At 37.0% G+C, this 20,696-nt stretch overlaps 1 protein-coding gene across 1 annotated transcript; it reads right to left on the reverse strand.

The window, feature by feature from the left end:
* Positions 1-876: 876 nt before the first annotated feature.
* prodhb (proline dehydrogenase (oxidase) 1b) lies at positions 877-18,899 on the reverse strand. The gene is made up of 14 exons (XM_008417901.3): positions 18,427-18,899; positions 13,526-13,731; positions 11,372-11,406; positions 11,134-11,283; positions 10,894-10,958; positions 10,678-10,788; positions 8,934-9,007; positions 8,678-8,759; positions 7,700-7,792; positions 6,180-6,326; positions 5,839-6,014; positions 5,154-5,252; positions 4,949-5,037; positions 877-2,809 (listed from the first exon to the last, which is right to left on the reverse strand). The coding sequence occupies exons 1-14, from the start codon at positions 18,781-18,783 to the stop codon at positions 2,619-2,621; spliced, it is 1,875 nt and encodes a 624-aa protein (XP_008416123.1). The 5' UTR covers positions 18,784-18,899; the 3' UTR covers positions 877-2,618.
* Between the last annotated feature and the right edge of the window lie 1,797 nt (positions 18,900-20,696).

Raw genomic sequence — 20,696 nt, forward strand, 5'->3', positions numbered from 1 at the left:
ATTTTTTTTTTTTAAAAAGAAAAAAGTTTGAGATGTTTCCCTGAAAAATAATGTTTTTTTTTTTATTTATATGAGCAGTGCTTTGGACGACACCAAACTTCCACTCTTTAAAATAACAAAAAAAACCTAAGCAATGACACCAAGAAAAGTCAGCATTACATCAGTCATGTTTGCCTATGCTGACTTACTGTCTGACTGTGTCCTTCAATGCTGTCTTGGTTAATAATATGCTAAGTGGATGATGGGTTTAGCTGATTTGGAAGCTGTGCAAAATTCTTCGTTTTGTAATCTGTGAAGGAAACCCAAAAACTTCCAGGCAACCAGTGAGAAGGGATTCTGTTGGCAAATGTATACCCAGAAGGTGTTCCTAAAATCAAAGGCATCTTGATTCTTAATTAAACCAATAGAACGGAGCAACAGTGACAGCTCTGCGGCGCTCTGCCGCAGTAAAACTCACCAGCCGCTAACATTTCTTTTGAGTAATGATTAATGCATCCAATTTCTGTGATCTGCACTGAGTGAAGTATCAGGGGTAATTAAATGATGATGGTCTACAGAGCACCGACTCCTCGCACAAAATGACAAGGCCATAATTACTATGAAGCTTAGTTTCCCCCTGACATAAATATGAACTGTGTATCAATAACTGAGGAAAATGTATTTTCTGATGAAACCTAAAGTGTGAAAATTACCCTTTACTGTACTAATTTTGTAAAAAGAAAATGTGAAATGCTCTATTGCTCCTTTAGTGTTTTACACTCCCTTGATATCTGAACTTTTCCACTTGTGTCACATTACAACCTCAAAATGTTATGTGCATTTGAAATGTATGTCTGTGAAGAGGGAAGAAAAAACAACAAAATAACCTGAAAAGTATTTGTGTTCAAGTCTCTTTACTCTGGTAGCCATAAATAAAATCCAGTCCAACTAATTTCCTTCAAAAGATTTCTGCAAGGTTACACAAACGCTTGCATTTATTAAGATACACTTAATGTCTTAAAAAGTCTTAGATATACAGCCCACTAGTCATGACTGTCCACCTGAGCAACTTTGGAGAAGTTTCATTGAGCCACAGTACAGGTGGGGGAATCGGTTGAAAGTACAGCTGTACGCTGAATATGTGGGAGACGTTGCTTTGATCAGTTCAGACCAAATCTGAACTTTTTGCCCTACAAGCAACATGCTCAGTGTAATTGGAAAGCTAGAATTATTATGCTGTGGGAATGGTTTCCTTCAGCAGAGATGGGAGAGCAGGTCACATGAAGGGAATGAATGCAAGCAAGTTCTGGAAGTAAACATGTTCCAGGCTGCAAAAGAACCAAGACTAAGGGAGAGGTTCATAAGTATGACGGCCCAGGACGTACAGCAACATCAAAGCATATTCATGACCTACATCCTCTTGAGTACACTTGAAAATTGTTGTTCACATACCGTCTATATACTATGCAATTTGACTGTATGTCAGACATGCAGTCTGAGGCATTTGTCAAATTTGGAGTCTTTCGATCGACAAAGCTGGTAGAGATGAACCCCAAAAGAACTGCAGTGAAAGATGATTAATGCATCTGTGTGTTCAAAGTATTGATTCTAAGGAACTTAATATAAATGCACACACAAATATTGAAAACTACATATGCTTTTCCCTTCTAATTCACAATAATGTGGTAATAACTGGTTTGAATCAAATCCATTGGAATTTGGTGACACAATGTAAGAGTTCCAGGGTTGTGATTATTTGTAAGACGCTCTATTTGTTTACTAAACTCTTTTGGATTGCTACAAAGTTGTCATAAAAAAAATCCTTTCAACATATTTACATCAGTGTAATTTATTAAAACCCAATGAGAAGGAAAATGCAACTCCGTGTGAAAATAAAAAAAATAAAAAACTCATATACCTAGTACAAAAGGTTAACCAATATAAAATTTTCACTTGCAACACCTGGCCGATAGAATCCAACAAATTATAAAGAGATGAGGGATATAATATGGTTTAAGGTTTCTCAATGATTCAGGAAGAAGCCTTGTTTTAGCGACACACCTTCAGACACATAGATACAGACAGGGATGCTTTCAGTAACAGAGCATGGCTGGAACAGAGTGGATGAAAAATAAAAAGGACTTCAAAAATAGAATGTGTCCTTTGCTGCAATTTAAATCCAGTCTGTTATTTTTATTATTATCTATCTTCTACAAGATAAATGGAGTAATAACGAAGGATGCCCACCCTAGTGTTGTTGACATTTTAGGGAGTCCTTTTGGAGCAGTAAAGATGCCCACTTGATGGATACCAGAGCTCTACAGATAGCACAACGACAAAAATGAGGAAAGCTGTTAGTTGTGGTGGCGGATAAAAAAAGAAATAGGGATCTGTAGCAGGACTTGGATGGGTTGAAGGTGGGTGAAAATAATAAAGCTCCATGCAGTTTATCTGCAAAAAAAAAGGAAAAACTACAGAACATGATAAAACAGGACATGCACAGGGAGAGAGTTGGAGCAGTCGGCTGCAGCAGTAGCCATCAAGCTAGAGAGAAAGTTTGATGACAACTGCTGCTGCTGCTAAAAAAAAATCCCTCAAGGAGCTGACAAACTCTCCTCTCGGTTTCTGCTTCTGTGTTTTCAGTACACTGGTCTGTAGAGAAGCTCCCCAGAGACAAGTCGACGTTTCAACTCCTTCCACAGCAGCTCTCTCTCTTTTTGGGCACCCTTCATGAAGCCGCGGTTCTCCTGTGCCCGTCGGGACAAGTAGGGCATCACCTCACTCACCGGCCCGTAGGGGACGTACTTGTAGACAGGAAAACCTGCCTGGCCTGAGGTAAGACAAAGGAAACAAGGTATTCTACCATTAAAAGAAATTATTTTACTATACCTTCCCTTGTGGGCCTATTACTAGTCTCAAGGAGTACCAATGCTTTTGAAAGCTAATCGATGTTTGCTCGCAAAAGATTAAGGTTAAGTAAGAGTTCATAAAAAATAATCGGTTCTAATCTCACTTTAATCTCAGAAAGAAAGAAAAGGAGAAAAAAAAACAAAAAAAACTTAATTTTCTGAGTAAGTAAGTTAGTTTGCCATAAAATATCCACCATGATCAAATCAAAGACATTTTTATTTGGACAGTCAAGCCTCTCTCAGAACAAACAGTTTATTTTGTATTACCAAATATAGACCTTACTGCATCTTTAAAAAAAATAAGAAGAGCATCAACAACAATCCTAACCCAGTGTGTCTGTCTTTAACTGACATCATTAAGTCTTAAGAGATGAGCTCATTTGGACCCCACAAACTTTTTAGTCTGTGCGCAGTCTGGTGGGGTCGCGCTGACCCTGTGACCCTGTCTTTAAAAAGTGTGGTTATGGGAACTGACAGTCTGACCACCCCATAATAAGAGCTGATGCTCATAATCAAAATAACCATCTTCAAAATAATGATGCTCTTTTTATTTTATTGAACAAAAAACTGTTGGGCAGGTTAGAAAAATTAATTATTTTGAGAATCTAGCTTATTATCTTTACATAGCAGCTCTAATTAATTAATTATTGGTCAATTTTGACTAAATCATAAAATCTAACTGACCAGCTAAACTGGGAAGAAAAGAAAAGCAACAGGTTTTGCAGATGAAAAGTCAATATTGGAAAGTATTCTTCACTTTAATTGTATATGTTTTGTCAGTCAATATTTATAAGAATTGTATTTTTGCTTTAGGTTATTAAACCATGAGAATCTCATAGCCCATGGCTATTTCCACAGTACAGGAGTTTTACATGTTATGTCAGATTGACCCAAAAGGACATTTTACAGATGGACTCTTGTTGTTGCTCAGCTGCACTGACTTTGAAGTAGTCAGGTTATCTGCTAAGCATAACAACTATGATTTTCTTGGTGTTTACCTTTCAGATAAATGTTTTATCCAGAATCATCCATCAAACTAAACACATTGCAGAAAAACTGTTTCTACAAAAGCCTCCTGGCTAACAGTTTTCCTAAAAGACAATATCATAGAGGCTGCACAGTGGCGCAGTTGGTAGAGCTGTTGCCTTGCAGCAAGAAGGTTCTGGGTTTGATTCCCGGCCCCGGTCTTTCTGCTTGGAGTTTGCATGTTCTCCCTGTGCATGCGTGGGTTTTCTCCGGGTACTCCGGTTTCCTCCCACAGTCCAAAAACATGACTGTCAGGTTAATTGGCCTCTCCAAATTGTCCCTAGGTGTGAGTGTGTGTGTGTGTGCATGGTTGTTTGTCCTGTGTTGCCCTGCGACAGACTGGCGACCTGTCCAGGGTGACCCCGCCTCTCGCCAGGAACATTAGCTGGAGATAGGCACCAGCAACCCTCCTGACCCCACTAACGGGCAAGGGTGTAAAGAAAATGGATGGATGGCCAATATCATAGAAATACGTACATTTTGACTTTCTGAGTGGCTGACAAATAAAAAAAATCTCAGCTCATCTCCAATATAGTTTTGGAAGGTAGTGACTCCAGTATGGCTGCGCCTTCTCTTTCTCTATTCAGAAAGCAACAAAACAAACTGGTGTATCTCTGTTTACATCCTTAACAGTTCAGGCCATTTCATCCTGAGCCCCATGTTGACAGACAGCTGTCTTTCACCAGTGTGTCTGTCTTTGACTGACAAACAAAGTGGTGAGAATCAACAGTGATGCTTCGTTAAGACAGGTGGTCGATACTGAGGTGTCTCAGTTCATATGTCACCCTGCAGGCTGGAGGCCGGCTTTGACATGTGAAATGTTTGTCCGTGTAGCCCGCAAGGTTCCTGAGTGTAGCTTGAAGGCCTCGTGGGACGCAGCTGAGAGCTACGGGGGGGAGGACGGATAATGCACATCCTGCAGAGGCTGGACTGAAACTCTCAAATCATTGTTACGTAAGGCAGGAAGGATTGTTGCCTTGTCCCTGTGTGACTGTAGAGGAGAGTGGGCAGGGTGTTTTGTGTGTTTTCCTCACCCAGTGGGAAGCTGATCTGATCACACATGCCCAGTAGTTGACCGAAGAACACCTTGTTCTCTGCTGGTAAGAGACCGAGCTCATTCATGCTGAATGATTGAGACAAACAAATAAAATTAGCTCAGTTTCTGAGACACATGTGGCTGAGGGAAATGTTTTTTTTTTATTACTTTAAATAGTGCAATGGTGAGAAATCTAATCTTACCTTTTTAGGGTGTATTTTATTGTGTCCTCATTATGAGAAGCGACCATGACATTGGCCTTTCTGTTAAGAGCAATCTCATCCAGCACATAGTGCAAACACCTTTCCAAAGAACGAATGACAATAAGCAGGGGTTGGCTGAAACATTTTCTTTAAACATCATAGATATGGTCACAATTAGGGTTGCACAATACAAGGAAAAAGTGAAATTGTATTAGTTGTGTCTTTTATTGTAAATTCAATATCCATTGAGTTAAAGCTACTTTTTCCTCACTCTCCTAGTTTTTTTTCCATCATCACAATGGTCCTACCGATTCCTTGAGGATGTTATCCACTAACATCTACACCAGGTGTGGACACGAACGGCAGGGAGAGTCTAACTAGATGGGTAATTATTGCATCTTATTCGAAAGCAAAGTTTAAATGCAAAGCACTAGAAATATAATAGCTTATCGCATCCAAGCTCTCCAAGTCTATGTTTGTGATTAGGCAGGTTTTATTGATTTAGAGATGATAGCTTTGGGACCCAAAGAAAAATTGCTTGCTACTTTTAAATTGGGGGGTGGCAACATTATGCAACACATATAGTCAGCTTTTTATGAAAATGCAAAATGTGAACTTAGTTTTGATATAATGAATTCAGTTCCAAAGTATTATAATAAATGAAGAAACAAGCCATGGTTCAAACCTGTGGTACATTGTGCTAGTAGACTCATAGTTGGGGTTTATAGGGTCTTCATATCGGACCTCCTTCGCTCTCTCTCGCTCCTGATACATGTATGCTCCACGTACCAGCTTAGCAGCAAAACACCAACCCTCCCTTCTGGACAGTTCTACGTCCATAGTTACATTTTTATAGGCTTCCTGCAAAATAAAAAGAGAAGAGCAAGTTTATGTTCTTTGTCTTTACCTCTAGAGCTATACATCTAATATTTTAGCCGTTTCAACATAAAATTCTTTAAAGTTTATGTATTGCTGTAATTCTCAGGTAATTTATCAGTTTAATTGTTTGGTTTTGTTGGTTCTAACCTTTAGGTAGCACTGGTAGGTGTTGAAAACGACAGGCTTCTCCCTGTTGTAGATCCTCTGTGAATCCAGTGCAAGTTTACTGATGGCTGGCTGGAAATAGGTTTGCTCTGCATCCACCATTAAGCAAACACCGTTTTCTAAGGCACACTGTGAAATGATATTTTTAATTAAAATTACTTAATGATGTATAAATCAAGATTTTTTTTTTCTAGAATTAATTATATTTAAAATTTTGACTGTTAAATACAATGGGTAATGCACATTTCTCTGATACAAAATGCCATACGTTTCTACAAAGACCAAAACAAATTCACTATGAATTTACTCCAAATATCGACAGCGATGTAAGTTTGTATACAGAGATTAAATAAACATAATGGAATGGAGAAAGATGGATGGAAGGACAGGAGATGGAAAAATGAATGGGTGGACAGCATATAAATAAAGGGATTGATGGCAGGTGATGGATGGACAAAGAAATGAAAGGACTAATGGACTGATGAATTAATGAGTGGATGGAAGGATGGACACAGCTGGATGCAGTATTTAGACTACCAATTTCCATTTCTGGATATATATTCATGAACAAATTTCATACTTTTTCATACTCCATAGGTACCTTTATACAGTAGGGCTGTGTAATAATATCAATTTTGCGATATATATCGATATTTTCTTTCCTAGAAAAAAATCGATATTCATCCGCAAGTATCGTAACATCCAACTGTCACCTTGCTCACTCACTGCTTGCTTCGCCGGGAGAGTGATTCGGTCATCAGGCTTAGAGTGGTTCCTTCAGATGTTAAGTGTCAAGGTTAAAAAGGTATTATTTACTTTACAAATGTGTGTAAGCTACAGTTTGTACTGTTTCAATTAAAAGAAACATGTTTTCTCACCACTTCTTTGAATCATTTTGTCCAGCTGTCGACTTTAAGTCTGTCCAACCAGAGCCAGGTATTGTGTAGTTGGTGCTTTTAATCAGTTTTCAGTTAAATTAATTCAATCCGACTTTATAACACTCACGAAATGTCACCAAAATCACTCTGTCCCTCTAAAATCTTTCAGAAAATTGCAAAAGTGTATTGAATTGTATCGTTTGCTGAATGTCACAATATATATTGTATCGTGAGCAGAATATCATGTATAGTATCGTGAGATTATTGTATCACTAGAGCCCTATTATACAGCACTTTTCAAGTTTTATTAACCACATTAAAAGTGGAATTCTCTAACTTAAACACAAAAACACACATTTGCACGTTGACAGCTTTAAGACTTAATATAAGGTGATTATACAAGAACTAAAGTAAGTTGTTTTCAGAGCTGCTTAACTAATGTGTCCTAATTTGTCCATACAGTAACATGTGCACAATATAGGCATTACAAACAGAAACACTGTAAGAAAAGGCACAAAAAAATTTTTACACATTGATATTGGTAAAAAACATCAACTTTGCTAAAACTGTATTCATAGCTACTCCATAATAAACATTTAGTGGTTCCATGTGATTTCTGATTACCTTTGCCAATGCATCAAGGCGCTCCAATGTCCTCTTTATCTGATTCTCATCCTCTATGGTGAAGTTTTTCAGCAGAGGCTCCAGTTTATCCAGCTATAGAAACAACAAGCACAGACTAAACTACAGACCAAAACAGATCTAAAATGTAAGGGAAGGTAAGCTACGTTTTACTATCTATACCTGAGCTCTATGCAGCTGAGGTATACATAGAGCTACTACTAGAACACAGTAGTAGCTCTATGTATATCTGCAGGAAGCTTTCAATTGTGAACGCTCATACATTTAAACAATTTAAATGTATTTTCAAATTCTAGGAGTTCTATAAATATAAAAATATAAAGGGTTTGGTTTGATAAAAATAAATAAATAAATAAATAAATAAATAAATAAATAAATCTTCCAGTAAATTATTTTCATCCGTTGTCACTTTTTATTTAATGTTTTAATTGTACATAATATCACATTAAATTACTGCCTCATATAAACCTTCACTGGTTTAAAAAAAAACAAAAGCTATTTACTTAACTTCTAATGAGCCCTACTCTTTATTTTTGTTTTGTAGTTCTTTATTTTATTTCACTATTCAGAATAGTCTTAAAAATGTCTAAATGAGATTGGTTGATTGTCTAGTGGAATACTGCATATGGTGAAATAAAGAAAAAGTAAAATAAAATATAATTAAAATATGGTGTATTGATGGTTTCATAGAATTTCAAGTCCATAGATGTTAAATAAATTAACTGCAGCAAGTTGTTTTCAGAGCTGCAACATTATATCGCATTACTTCAATTTTTTTTTGCTAATTTTAAGTACATTTGTTGAAGACTTTGGAATTATAAATAAATCCAAATGCTAGCAGCAACAGGCCTAAAATTATTCATCAGGTGCTAATGAAAACAAATATTCAACTGTAACTTATAAAATGCATCAAATTGTATTTGAATTGTGTTATGTTTCAAAGAATTGTTCTCTTCTCACCTTTACATTTGGAGCTAAAAGCAGGTCTGATGTGTTCACTCTGTCATCTATTAGACTGTTCCAATCAAGGATGTCAATGCGTCTGTTGGGGATAAAAATGGAAGGATATGACATAATTGCACTAAATTATGATAAAGGTTTGCAACAATGTGCATAATTTCTCATTAATGTCAATAATCTAACAAAACACACCATGTGAAGACAAAGTATATTGTCTGTGTACAACGGACATGCAGTATTATGTGTTTGTGCCTACCCTGCTGATTCCCCTTTCTTTCTCGTAAACCAACCATGGAAGTCACCTTCTGCACCCAGTTTGATCATCAATTCCTGTAATCACAAAAACAGCTACATTTCTAGGGCCTTCTCAATAAATCTGTGTGCAGGATACTTAATAAAATTGTGACTCCGCAAAATCCATAAATGTGCTCAGCATCAGAAGGACATAATAAGCAGATGTAATAAACATGCACATCCTCCCCTTATAAATCACAGTGCTTGTGGAAATGAGCACACTTGGATTAGGCTTTATATCCAATTAATGATCAATGCAAAGCGGCTCAAGAATGCTAATGAGAAGTAATGTGCCTGCAGATTTCTGACTGCACAGAGAAGCTGAGAGGAAGACCAAAAAATGTATTTCAGGTGCTAACAGGCAAGCATTTGCCATATGTCAAAAGCTATTTAATTCTGATTATGTTGTTTTCTAGCAGTAGCTTATAGGAGTATTTATTTGTGTAAAAGTCTAAAAGTAAATAAATTATATTTAAACTTGCAGAACGCTAGATAGTAATATCTTGTACAGATGTATGTTCAACAACTAACACAACTTACTTATTCACTTTAGCTCAATTGGATTAGACTGACAATAGGCTATGCTTTGACTGCTTCTGCTTTCTGTCGCTGTGTTGACAGTAAGATTTTACCACGTAGGAATCAATAAAATGTCTAACTTAGTTTAATAAGCTCAAGCTTTGGCTTACCTTAGATCTGCTTTATTCAGCTGACCTTTGCTTTGCTAAACCTGATTTATCTTAAGGTAAAGTAACTGTTCCTTCTACTTTATTTCTACAGTTTATCTCGGTTTAAGATAATTTATCTTACTTCAGCTTATATTATCTTAACATATTTCATGTCATGTTAGTTTAGCTTATTACAATTAAGATAAGATTAAAACTTGACTTTTGTAATGTCTGCCTTTAACCAAGCTTCCCTTCAATCTTAATTTACTTTACCTTATCTTACCTTTACTTGGTTTACTTTGAATAGGATAAAGTTATTGTAGCTTATTGTCTATCCTTGTTCAGTGAAATTGAGTTTAAAATAATTCATCTTCTCTTATCTGAGAAGATTTTTAACTTAGATTAGCCTAGTTCATCTTACCTTAGTTTGATTTATTGTTACATTTCTTATTGTTACATGTCCTGTTTTATTTGTATTTTCTTACTGTCTAATTCTTTGTCTTATGTTTTTAATTCCAATATAAACAGCATCTCACTAGGGTGAGCAAAAATATAAGTTTTGGTCTTTAGGTTATAGTAATAGTCTGTACTTGCATAGTGCTTCACAAAGTCTCCAAAGTGCTTCACATTACATCCACTGGTTCACCTATTCATGCACACATTCACATGCTGATGGTGGCTATTGATTGTAAAGAGGACCTGCATACTCTGCAAGAAAAGTCAAGACCAACTGTAACATGTAGACAAGCTGCACATCAGTTCGCCAGTTTATCTCCTCACTGTTAGAATTGCAAATTTTCTCAATGTCCTTAATGTTCAAACACGAGTCAATCTGCATACAGGTGCAGACTCCACTTCCGAGCTTCTTTCAAGTCCCATTATTTTGGGCATGTAGTATAAGGTTAAAAAATAAGCTCCTGCATTACAACATGTAGGAATATCCTGTTGCTGTCTATGCAGTGTTTGTGAGAGATAAATTTACCCATATGAGATTGAATTAAAAGATCTCTGGACTCAAAGAAGAAGGAAAAAACCTACCTGCAGTTGTGTCAGCTCCAGTCTCTGCTCCAAGGCCTCCATGCCATCCTGCTGTGATGCCAGGAATGTGAAAAATCGCTGCCATTTCACGAGGACCTCTGAGAACCGGAGCTTATCGAAACAAAGAGAAGAAAAAAAATTATTCTTCTTCTCTCCTGCGGCTATTCCTCGAGCTAGATTGTCACACTGAGCTTTACATTACCATTTACAGCTTACCAGAAGCTGGGGTCGTCCAAGTGCAGTCATTTTGATTGCAGAAAAGCCATCCATAGAACTTCCACCTATGGATAGGAAACTGTTTGATTATGATGTAAAGACATTTGCTTTGTAACAATTTAGAAAGAAGTAAATAAAGCATATTGCATAACTACTGGGGTCCTATTTAAATTCATGACTTCAATAAAATGCATGAAACCAGCTTATTTTCAAAATGTATCACTTATTTAGGTTACCCACCAGATGCTTTGATACACTTCATAAAGGTCTCCATATGCTGGTCACATTTGGCCTCATCAGCATAGAAATATGTGCAGGTTCCAGTCACTTCCCTCTGACTGTCACCTAATTGCTTGCCTGCTTCATAGTTTTTCTCTCTGTAGCCCTCGCCTGGGGAGGAAAACAAATTTGCATGCCTATTTCTTCTAATTGCGTCATGTGCTGTGTACACAAATGAGAACAAAACAAGGCAGCTTACCTATGCTCTCTTTCCCTCCAGCGGAAACGCTTGAGCTAAAATAGGAGTGTTGAGAAAAGGCAGTTAATTTGCTCAGGATTGGGGCAACGTTAGAAAAGCGAGTTGCATCAGATTCTGCGAATTGACATTTCTTTGAGGACATTTTGGCCTTGTGGCATGCCGTAGAGTGTCATTGTGTTGGATGACCTTAAACACTTTATTCTGAAACATCCTTAATGTTTGATGCTGACTCCCTCATGGGGCCTTGAAGCGTCACTTTTCACTTGACCTATTCGCCCTTCTCATCATAAGGTATTAGACAAAGTTCATGTAAACAAACATCTGACTTAACAGCGAGCAAGTCAGTCATCAGAAATTCAGGAGAGCTGATGGGAGTTGAGTCCTTTTACCACTGCAACATTTTGACAGAATGAAACAGTTGAAAATTGAATCATGCTGCAATACAATTCATATAGAACTAGAAGCGTTTTTAAAAAACTCATTTTAAGTTTTATTTTAGTTTGTAAGCGCAGTTCCTTAATTTTTTAATTGTTTGCACTGTAAAAGCACAACGTCTTTGTAATTTCAGTCTTGTTCTTAGTGCAAATATTTTAGTACACTTGAAATAAGACGAAACAAACTTACAGTTAACTTTTCAACCATACAGGAGCTTGTTTTAAGTAAATACTTTAATTCTGATGAAAAAGTACTAGTTGCATTAGAAGATTATTTCATTTCTAACAATACATCAGTTTCATAAAATTAACTAATATTTATTAGTATTAGTTAGTACTAAGTAATACTAACAATAAGATATAAGTACCCACTCAGACTTATTATGAGTGAGTAATGACTTCTAGCATTAAAACCAAGATTAGATTTGTTGTTTTATCAATTGCAAAACATAAGGCTTTAAATATTTGCTTTTAATAATCTATATTAGGCAATAAAAAAAAACACAATGACAACACTGACAAAGCCACTTGGCGATTACTGTAGGCATCTCCCTCTTAAAATTAATCCAGTGTTTGTTTCTCTTCCTTGTAGTTTGGCTTTTCCAGCTCACTGCACAGCTTATCAGCTGGAGTTGGTGTAATTTTGTCCCCTTGTCTAAAAATGAGCAACTGTCAAACTTAAATGTTTCAGAACATTAAATACATTTTTATATCAGACAAAAATAAATAGTAAATACAAAATGCAAAATCTAAATAATAAATTCTATCAAAACTAGCCTTGTCCTGTAAAAATATAACTGGATTAACTATAATTACCCACATTTCTTTTTTTATTTAGTTTTTAGTCAGACCTAGAACATTTAACTGTGATAAAAACAACAAAACAAAATCTATAAGAGCCATGTACTTATACTTAACACTGTAAAATAGAATAAGTAGGTCATAATGAAGGTAATGCCATTCGATAAAACAAAAAAAAAAAACTAAGGAAGTTCTTTGTGGCACGATTTGACACAGTAGTCAGCTGTCACTCTACATCAACCTAGAATTATACTGCCTGAAAACCTTACACTTCATTCACCGTTTTTGACCTTTTGAAAATCTGAGATGTCATACAAGATATAAAGGGTCTTTGTACTTAGTACAATATGCTGAATAAATCTGACAAGTTATTTTTTTCTATTTTGCTTCTAAGAAATTCTCATCAAAATGTTCCCTTTTATTCACTCAACTGACTCAAGTAGCTGTGAAGCAGGCCGAGCTGTCTATATTTAATCTTGGACTGTGAAAATGTTCTAATTATTCCACATATGCATGAACGCCCAGAGCTGAGAGTGAAGTAACATTGCTGCTGTCTAGAGACAGTGGTTGCACCAGGATTTTACTGTCATCCTACTTTACATCAGGAGGCAGATCAGATAGCTGCTGCCTTGTGCTGTTCATGTGACCAGATCCCAGGCAAGTGACAAAATACTGCCAATCAAAATAGAAGCCAAAAAACCCCAGTTTTTATCTTAATCTTATTTTTTTCACAGTTCTTATCCTAATTTTTTTCCAATTTAGATGAATAGTTGCAAATAATAAAATGTACTGCATGTAATTTGCCATATATTTGATAAAAGTTGGACATATCTAAAACACAAAATCAGAGAAATGATTATTCATGCCTTATGTAGCATCAGTTCTAATGTGAAATAAAAAGCAACAAATGTTATACTACCTCTCTTTCTGGTGCTCCTCCTTCTGGCTGATGTCCTCCTCGACACTGTAGTCCAGGACAGAGCCAACGCCAAAAGCCTGGTTCTTCTGGATCAGAGGTTTAATGGATATGTGATCCTCCCCAGCAACAAACTGGCCATAGAAGGTCATCTTCATGAGCTGATCAAAAACCTTCTGGCCTAAAATTTTCTTACCAAGGTCCATTATCTATGCAAAAAAGAGAAAACATTGCTATAGTCTTAGAGTATGAGACAATGACAGTGTGGCTCTTCATTTGGGTCATAATAGTACTGAATCTATATGACTCATAGACCCAATGACAAACAATTACTTGCCATGTTCTAAATGTACCTGACAATGTAAAAACATAAAAGCAGCAAAGAAAACAAGAAAATAAAATGAAACATCAGTGAATTACTGTGAAGGTCAGGATTGTGCATGATACCTGCATGCAAAAAAGTGTACAAAGATTACCACTGCAATGCAGCAGGTATGCTTTTACCCTAATGCTTAAATATTATAAGCGTAAACTACCATGAACTGGCAGTTTGGCCTTAATAAGATTTTAATAGTACAAAAACTTAAATGAAAAATAAGCTAAGGTGTGTATATATGTGTTTGTTTCTATTGGGTATATTTAATTTAGCATTAGTAGAGACTTTATAATGTACAATCTCTGTACCGTGACCCTGTCATTGAACTTATGTGGTGTCAGAAGTATTGTTTAACTGTAGTTTTGAAATAAATATTATACTGCAAGTTATTTGTGATTTTAGATAATGCTTAAAAATTAAGCTTTGTGCGTCACATCGTTATCACTGGAGTATCAGAGCATCCAATGTCAATAGTGCAAATAACTTCAATAACTTCAAATACTTGTCAGCTAATTACACAAGTGCAATACATTCAGACTCTCTATGCTAGAAACACTGTGCAAATGATTTTTGTTAGCAGAAAGTCTTTTAGGAAGCAGGGTTTCCCCCAGAAAACTTGCTAAGCCCGGTGGTCAAGGCGTCGAGTTGGTACACCGTGTTTTTGTATTAAAAGTTGTTAAGTTGACAGAAAATATTTAAAGTATTACTGTGTAATTATTAGAGATGTGCCGATCAGGTTTTTTCCTGCAGATACCGATTCCCCATGAGGGCCGATCACCGATACCGAACACTGATAACGATCACATAATTATTATTTTTTTTAATCAAAAGCGCTACCGGTTACATTATGTGGAAAAAGGAACCATGAATTCACCTTAATTTAGACAAAATGTTGTTTTTAATAACTTTTTCCAAGAAAAAAACAGGCATTGTGCAAATTGTATTGCTATCGGTAATACAATCTTTAACAGACTGAAAACATATGAAGGCTCTGAAGAGGCTAAATAATGCAGAGTGAAAATAAATCCTCTCAACATTGCCAAAAAATTCAAGTATAAAACTTAACATTCAAAGGCAAATACAGGATTCATTACAATAAACAATCCTGAGTTACTGAATGAAAACTTTCTGATGGCATGGCGGCTAGCTGATTACTGCTAGCTATGAGTGCCTGTTTCTGACTGAGCGGAGTAATTATGCAGAACAGGGAGGAGATTGATTCTTTTTTCAGAGATTATCTGTCTCTTGCTAGGACAGCGAAAGTTTTAATACGTATGTAAAATGTATTTTTTTAATTTAGATGCTGCAGCTTTAGGCAGAGGTTCGGTGTGAGAGCAGAAGAGGCGCTCCATCTGTGAAATATTACTACCTGTATCGCGTAGCAGTGGTTCTACATCGAGATCAGAACCAGCGTCTTACATCGCAGCTCGAAGACTTAAATAATTTTGCGAGTTATTTGTTTAGCTTTCTGACCGTCATGCTAATCCGGGTGAGTGTTTGTAGCTGTGAGCTGCTTTACCTCCTGTCTGATCGTCCATATGTCTTTTTTACTGCAGTGAGTCTCGATGTAGCCAAACTCTGTCAAGTATGGAATTATTTTTATGCCATATTAGATTTGTCGTGTTGATGCATTTTGACCTGCTTCAATTTTCCGCCGCAACACGCAAACTTCCCCATTCACTCAGTGCATTATAGTTCCACATCGCTTAGGATTTGTTGCTGCGTGTTTGCACAGTGTGAAGGAAAGAGGAGACCAGCTGCACAGGCAGCCTGCGAAATGAGATGCAGGTAATCGGTTTGTGTGATTGGCAACAAGAGACCGTGATCGGCGATCACCGATCATACACTTTTTCACGGAAATCGGCCGATTATGATCGGTGGCCAATCGATCGGCACACCTCTAGTAATTATATGTTACAGGAAAAGATCTCCAGTGAAATGCTATTTAAACCTGCAACTAGTCTAAAAACAACAAATTTGCACTTCTGTTTAATCCAAATTAAGTCAGCAGCTTCGTCAGGCCCCCCAAGAGCTTCAGGGGCCCAATAAACACTAATATTTTAAAACATACCACAGATACATACATGTAACATTTGTTTATTGAGATTATCAATGCTGTTAAACTTAATTCAATTTCAGCATACATAAATTAAAAGATTTTAAATTGTTTAACATTTAAATGCAAGATTTTAAGGAGCTGGCAAGTTTACTTTGTAAAACTTCAAAGAACAATATTCATAGTTAGATTGTTTTGTTACCATAGCAACAATCTGATGCTGTGAGTTTAATCTTTGAATTTACAAATACAAATTAGTAAACTGCAATTATAACTTATTGCTTTTTAGGCTGGCCAATTAAACTACTCCCTTCTCCCATATTTCACTAAATCTAACACAGAAGCTGTTAGAGATGCTGATGTTTTTAGCAGCTAGAGGGGCCCCTAAGTCAAAGTCTGCACAAGGCCTCATACAACCTTGGACCGGCCCTGCAGGATGAGGTAATCCGCTGCACTGCGCAGAGATGCGCAACAAACGGGAGATTTGGCTTTAGTAGTTGTTCCATTTCGTGTCTGTTAAGTTTTTAATCGTCACAGAAACTATTCTGGTTGGTCGAGTTTATGGGACTCGACCGTGCCTGACGGTCACAAGTTTCTCAGATCTCCATGCGGCCGCGCGCATTAACTCTTAAGTACACAACGTATTTGATATGGTTTGATGCATCGTGTAACCGGAAAAATAATACTAAAAATAACAATAAAATAATATAAAATCAGCCTGATGCGTGACTCCGAGGAGAGGGGGAAAGCTCCTCGCCAGACTGAACCTGCATGATGAGGTTAGCGCTGATCGTTATCCACAAACGCTCCGACCAACCGGGACCACAGACATAAACTTTACAGGGAAGACAGACAAAGAGCCACACGGTAGTAAACGCCGCATATAATTATTCGTTTACAAAGATAAATCATTCTCACCGCTCCACAACGCCACCTCTGAATTCGCTACAAGTTATTCCTGCGGTTCACTTAGAGCTGCGCAACCAGAGCTAACGCGGCGGGTTTTAAACTCTTACCTAGAGTTCTCCAAAGGACCATAGTTCCTCACAGTAAGTTGATGTAAACATCCATACAGGAGGTCAGCCTGTGTCCAGTTTGAGTGAAAGGAGGCGCGTGCGATCCCGCTGAGGTAAAGCGCTGAAGTAAAGCAGCAGCAGCGCGCGAGGCAAAGCGCAGAGGCGCCAGCTGTGTGATTGGTCCGCGCGCTGTCGGGTTTAAACGCATCAACTATAAACCCATCTATTATAAACCTATCCTTAAGGATAAATCTGCTCTGCTAGTGAAATGCTCAGAGCAACAGAGATGTTTGCAGTCTGGCTTTAAAAAAAAAAAAAAAGCGATTTTTTTTTTTTCATTAGAAAGGTCAGTTCATAAGTCATAAAAAACTGCAAATAAGGTAATTGTTGCCAAAACAACAGATAAAGTTAATACTCATTTTCTATAAACAGTATTTCTTAAATAAAAGCAGATTCAATTTTGCCAGTAGCCGCATAAACGACATCATATCTAAGGTGTGTTTAGAATGCAATAAAGGAATAATTTATGTTTAACAACTTTGTGACATTCACACACATTATTGCAAATTACATTTTGCTATCATTGAGCAGAGCAGACTTAATTTTATTTAGCCTGTCTTTTGTACTGATTTAGCACTCAGGTCATTTTTTTTATTTCACGCATCTGCTAAGATTTATAATGATGCAGGCTAAATTGAAATAGCATGAGGTGATATTCTTAGCAAAAGTCAGACAAGTAAGAGTGAAGATGAAAACAGCCTAATGATTTGATACAGTTCTCTGGCATGTAGATAGATGTGCATCTACGTAGAGAAAGTATCTTTGTCACAACATTAAATAATTAGTGGATTAGAAAAGTGTTTATATCTGAACATAAAGAGGATTAAATCCAACTACACATTTATTATCGCAAATTTATCATCTGGCACATTTAAAGTAACATTGTGCATGTGAACAGAAATATTGGTCAATACAAAACCTCTTGGCTACTTTAGTTTATAAATAGTAGCTAGCTTACATTATGCAACAGGTTGCAAAGAGCTTGACATGCAAAGGCAGGTTGTAATTTGAGACATGGGTGTGCTGCAGGATGTTTGGTTGGTTAGCAGTCAGGGACAGCACAATATTCTGTAATGTATTGTGGTCTCAGTTTATGGTTTACAAATATGAAAATTGGTAAAGATACTAATTGGTTTTTACAGTTCTAAATATGCGGGTAAAGGTTATCAGCTCTGACTAGTAAATCATATCTAGGCTACTGTGACAAGTTAATGCCTGCAGAGTTAATAGTAGGATCGCCTGTCTTGCTTTTAAGTTCATCGCCATTCTTCTAACCTGTTGCCATAGATAAATACTGTTTACAACATCATAGTATTAATTTAAATCATTCTGAACCCACAAAACTACATCACCAGAAATATTCCAATTATTGTTAGTTTGCTACTGTCTGCATTACCTCTTCATTCTTATCAACCAGGAAGTCATAGGAACAAAGTTTGAAAACCACCAAACTTCTGAGTAGCTCTAATGAGTCTTTGCTCCTGTAAGCTTCCTGGCTTTGCTCAAAGTCTACGGAGATCTCGTTAGCAGCGGAGGAAGAGTTGGTGCGGTCTCTCCCTCTCTTCCCAAGAGACTGCAGCCGGGCAGAGGCACGCTGAGCTCCGCTCCGGTTTCTGCCATGGTCCGTCTTCTCCGGAGGGGGCGTCGAGCTGGAGGTAACGGTGGACTGCAGTCTTCGGTTGGATAATAACCGCTTCAAGAGAATTTCTGCATTTACCCACGTGTGGGCTGGCACGGTTTTGAGACAAAACATCCGGTAATGATAACGTAGATAAGAAAGAATTGTCTTAAAGTCAGCACACTACCTTCTCTTAGCTTGGCACGCGACGGTGTAAATAAACAAGACGTGGGTCTGTCAAAGGAATCACCTGATTGGCGGAAAGAGGGCGTGACGATGCCCACACCCAAAAACTATGCATCTGATCCAGCTTCTCAGAAAAGCATTCAATGAGTGAACTCCTCTTATAGAGACTTTCATCACATAACCAGGTGTGGTTCTAGAGGCAGTTTTAACTGGTTCTGCAAAATAACTGAATAGCTTTCCCACCATCTTAAAGCTACACAGTATGTAACTTTAAGGTCCCAACCTTCAAACTTTGCCTACTTAATATTGTTGAAATGTTCTACTTAAGTAGGCGTTTCACAGCACTGCAAAATGCAATTGTATCTGAATTCAAGCGTTCCAAATTGTATTTTTCTTTCACATTTCACAGGTTGAATCTTTTATCATCCATTCTCTTTGACTGTCCAGCTCATTCTGAGGTATCCCAGGAATTATCCAGAGAGATTTTAGAAATTCCTAGAAGCTCTAGAACTATACTAGGGTCTCCTTTCATTGGGATGAGCTCTGAAAAATAACAACCTCAGGTTTTTCTGCACGACTCAGAAGGTATCCATGTCAATGTAACGTATCTCAGCTTATTCCCTTTATAGTGGAGGAGCAGCACCTCTACTCTGAATTTTCCTCAGATCAATGTACTCCACAGCCTCTCTCTAATGCTAAGCCAGGCTGCTCTATGAAGGAAGGTCTTTCATCTGCTTATATTCAGAATTCATTTAATGATGGTCCACCTCTTATTGTCATAGGTTTGGCCTGGAATGTGAACATACCGGAATGTGGAGAGCTTTTCTTTTCAACTTGGCTTTTGGTACTACGGTGGACTAGGAACAGCATCTGCATTACTGATAATGTATCATTCAAAATCTGTATAATATTAAAAAAATATATGTAAAAAATATATGTATTGTTTTATAGAAGCCTTTGTGTTTTTGCTATTTTTTGCGGAACTTTCATGAAAATAGTGATAGCATACCTTTTGCATTTGTTTCAAATAATGGTGGAGAGCAATGAAACACATTGACTCATTTGCATTGATTTGTCAATTTGGTTCAAACCTATACTTCAACTCCACTTTACTTTAGAGTGAAATAATTCCACTATAGTACATTTTGTACTTGGTATAATTACTGAAGACTTTGATGTTGAACACATTTAACTATTAAGCTGAAATTTTGGTGGCGTTTATATGATGTTGTTTTTTTTAACTAGATGCTGATAATTCCCCTATAAGACAAAATACACTGCTCAAAAAAATAAAGGGAACACTTAAACAACACAATATAACTCCAAGTAAATCAAACTTCTGTGAAATCAAACTGTCCACTTAGGAAGCAACACTGATTGACAACGGGGACCCTCGTCGGGTCAATCAGTGTTGCTTCCTACGTGGACAGTTTGATTTCACAGAAGTTTGATTTACTTGGAGTTATATTGTGTTGTTTAAGTGTTCCCTTTATTTTTTTGAGCACTATATTTTTTAGCCTCTTAAAATGTCTGATCTCAAAAATAACAAGTGAAAAATAAAAGAAACCCTTATATCATTCTGATAATTGTGGATATGGGTTTTGTTTTTTATTTGGTTTGTTTCCGATCATTCTGTTTATTTATGTTGGAAACGTCTTGCTGTATTCAGTTCTTTTCTCTGCATTCATTATTGTTATCGCTGATTTTTATTGTTTAGTAATAGTTCCTTCCATTATACTGCCATTGCGCCATGTCCTACTCATTTTGGGAAAGCCCCCTGTAAGTTCTTCTAGTTCTTTATTGTTAAATCTCTGCTCTTTTTGCCAGTCAGTCTCTGCGTTTGAGTCCTTTACTAACCACAA

This window comes from Poecilia reticulata, chromosome 9 (genome assembly GCF_904066995.2).
Source record: "Poecilia reticulata chromosome 9, P_reticulata-male-v2, whole genome shotgun sequence".
Classification (NCBI taxonomy): domain Eukaryota; kingdom Metazoa; phylum Chordata; class Actinopteri; order Cyprinodontiformes; family Poeciliidae; genus Poecilia; species Poecilia reticulata.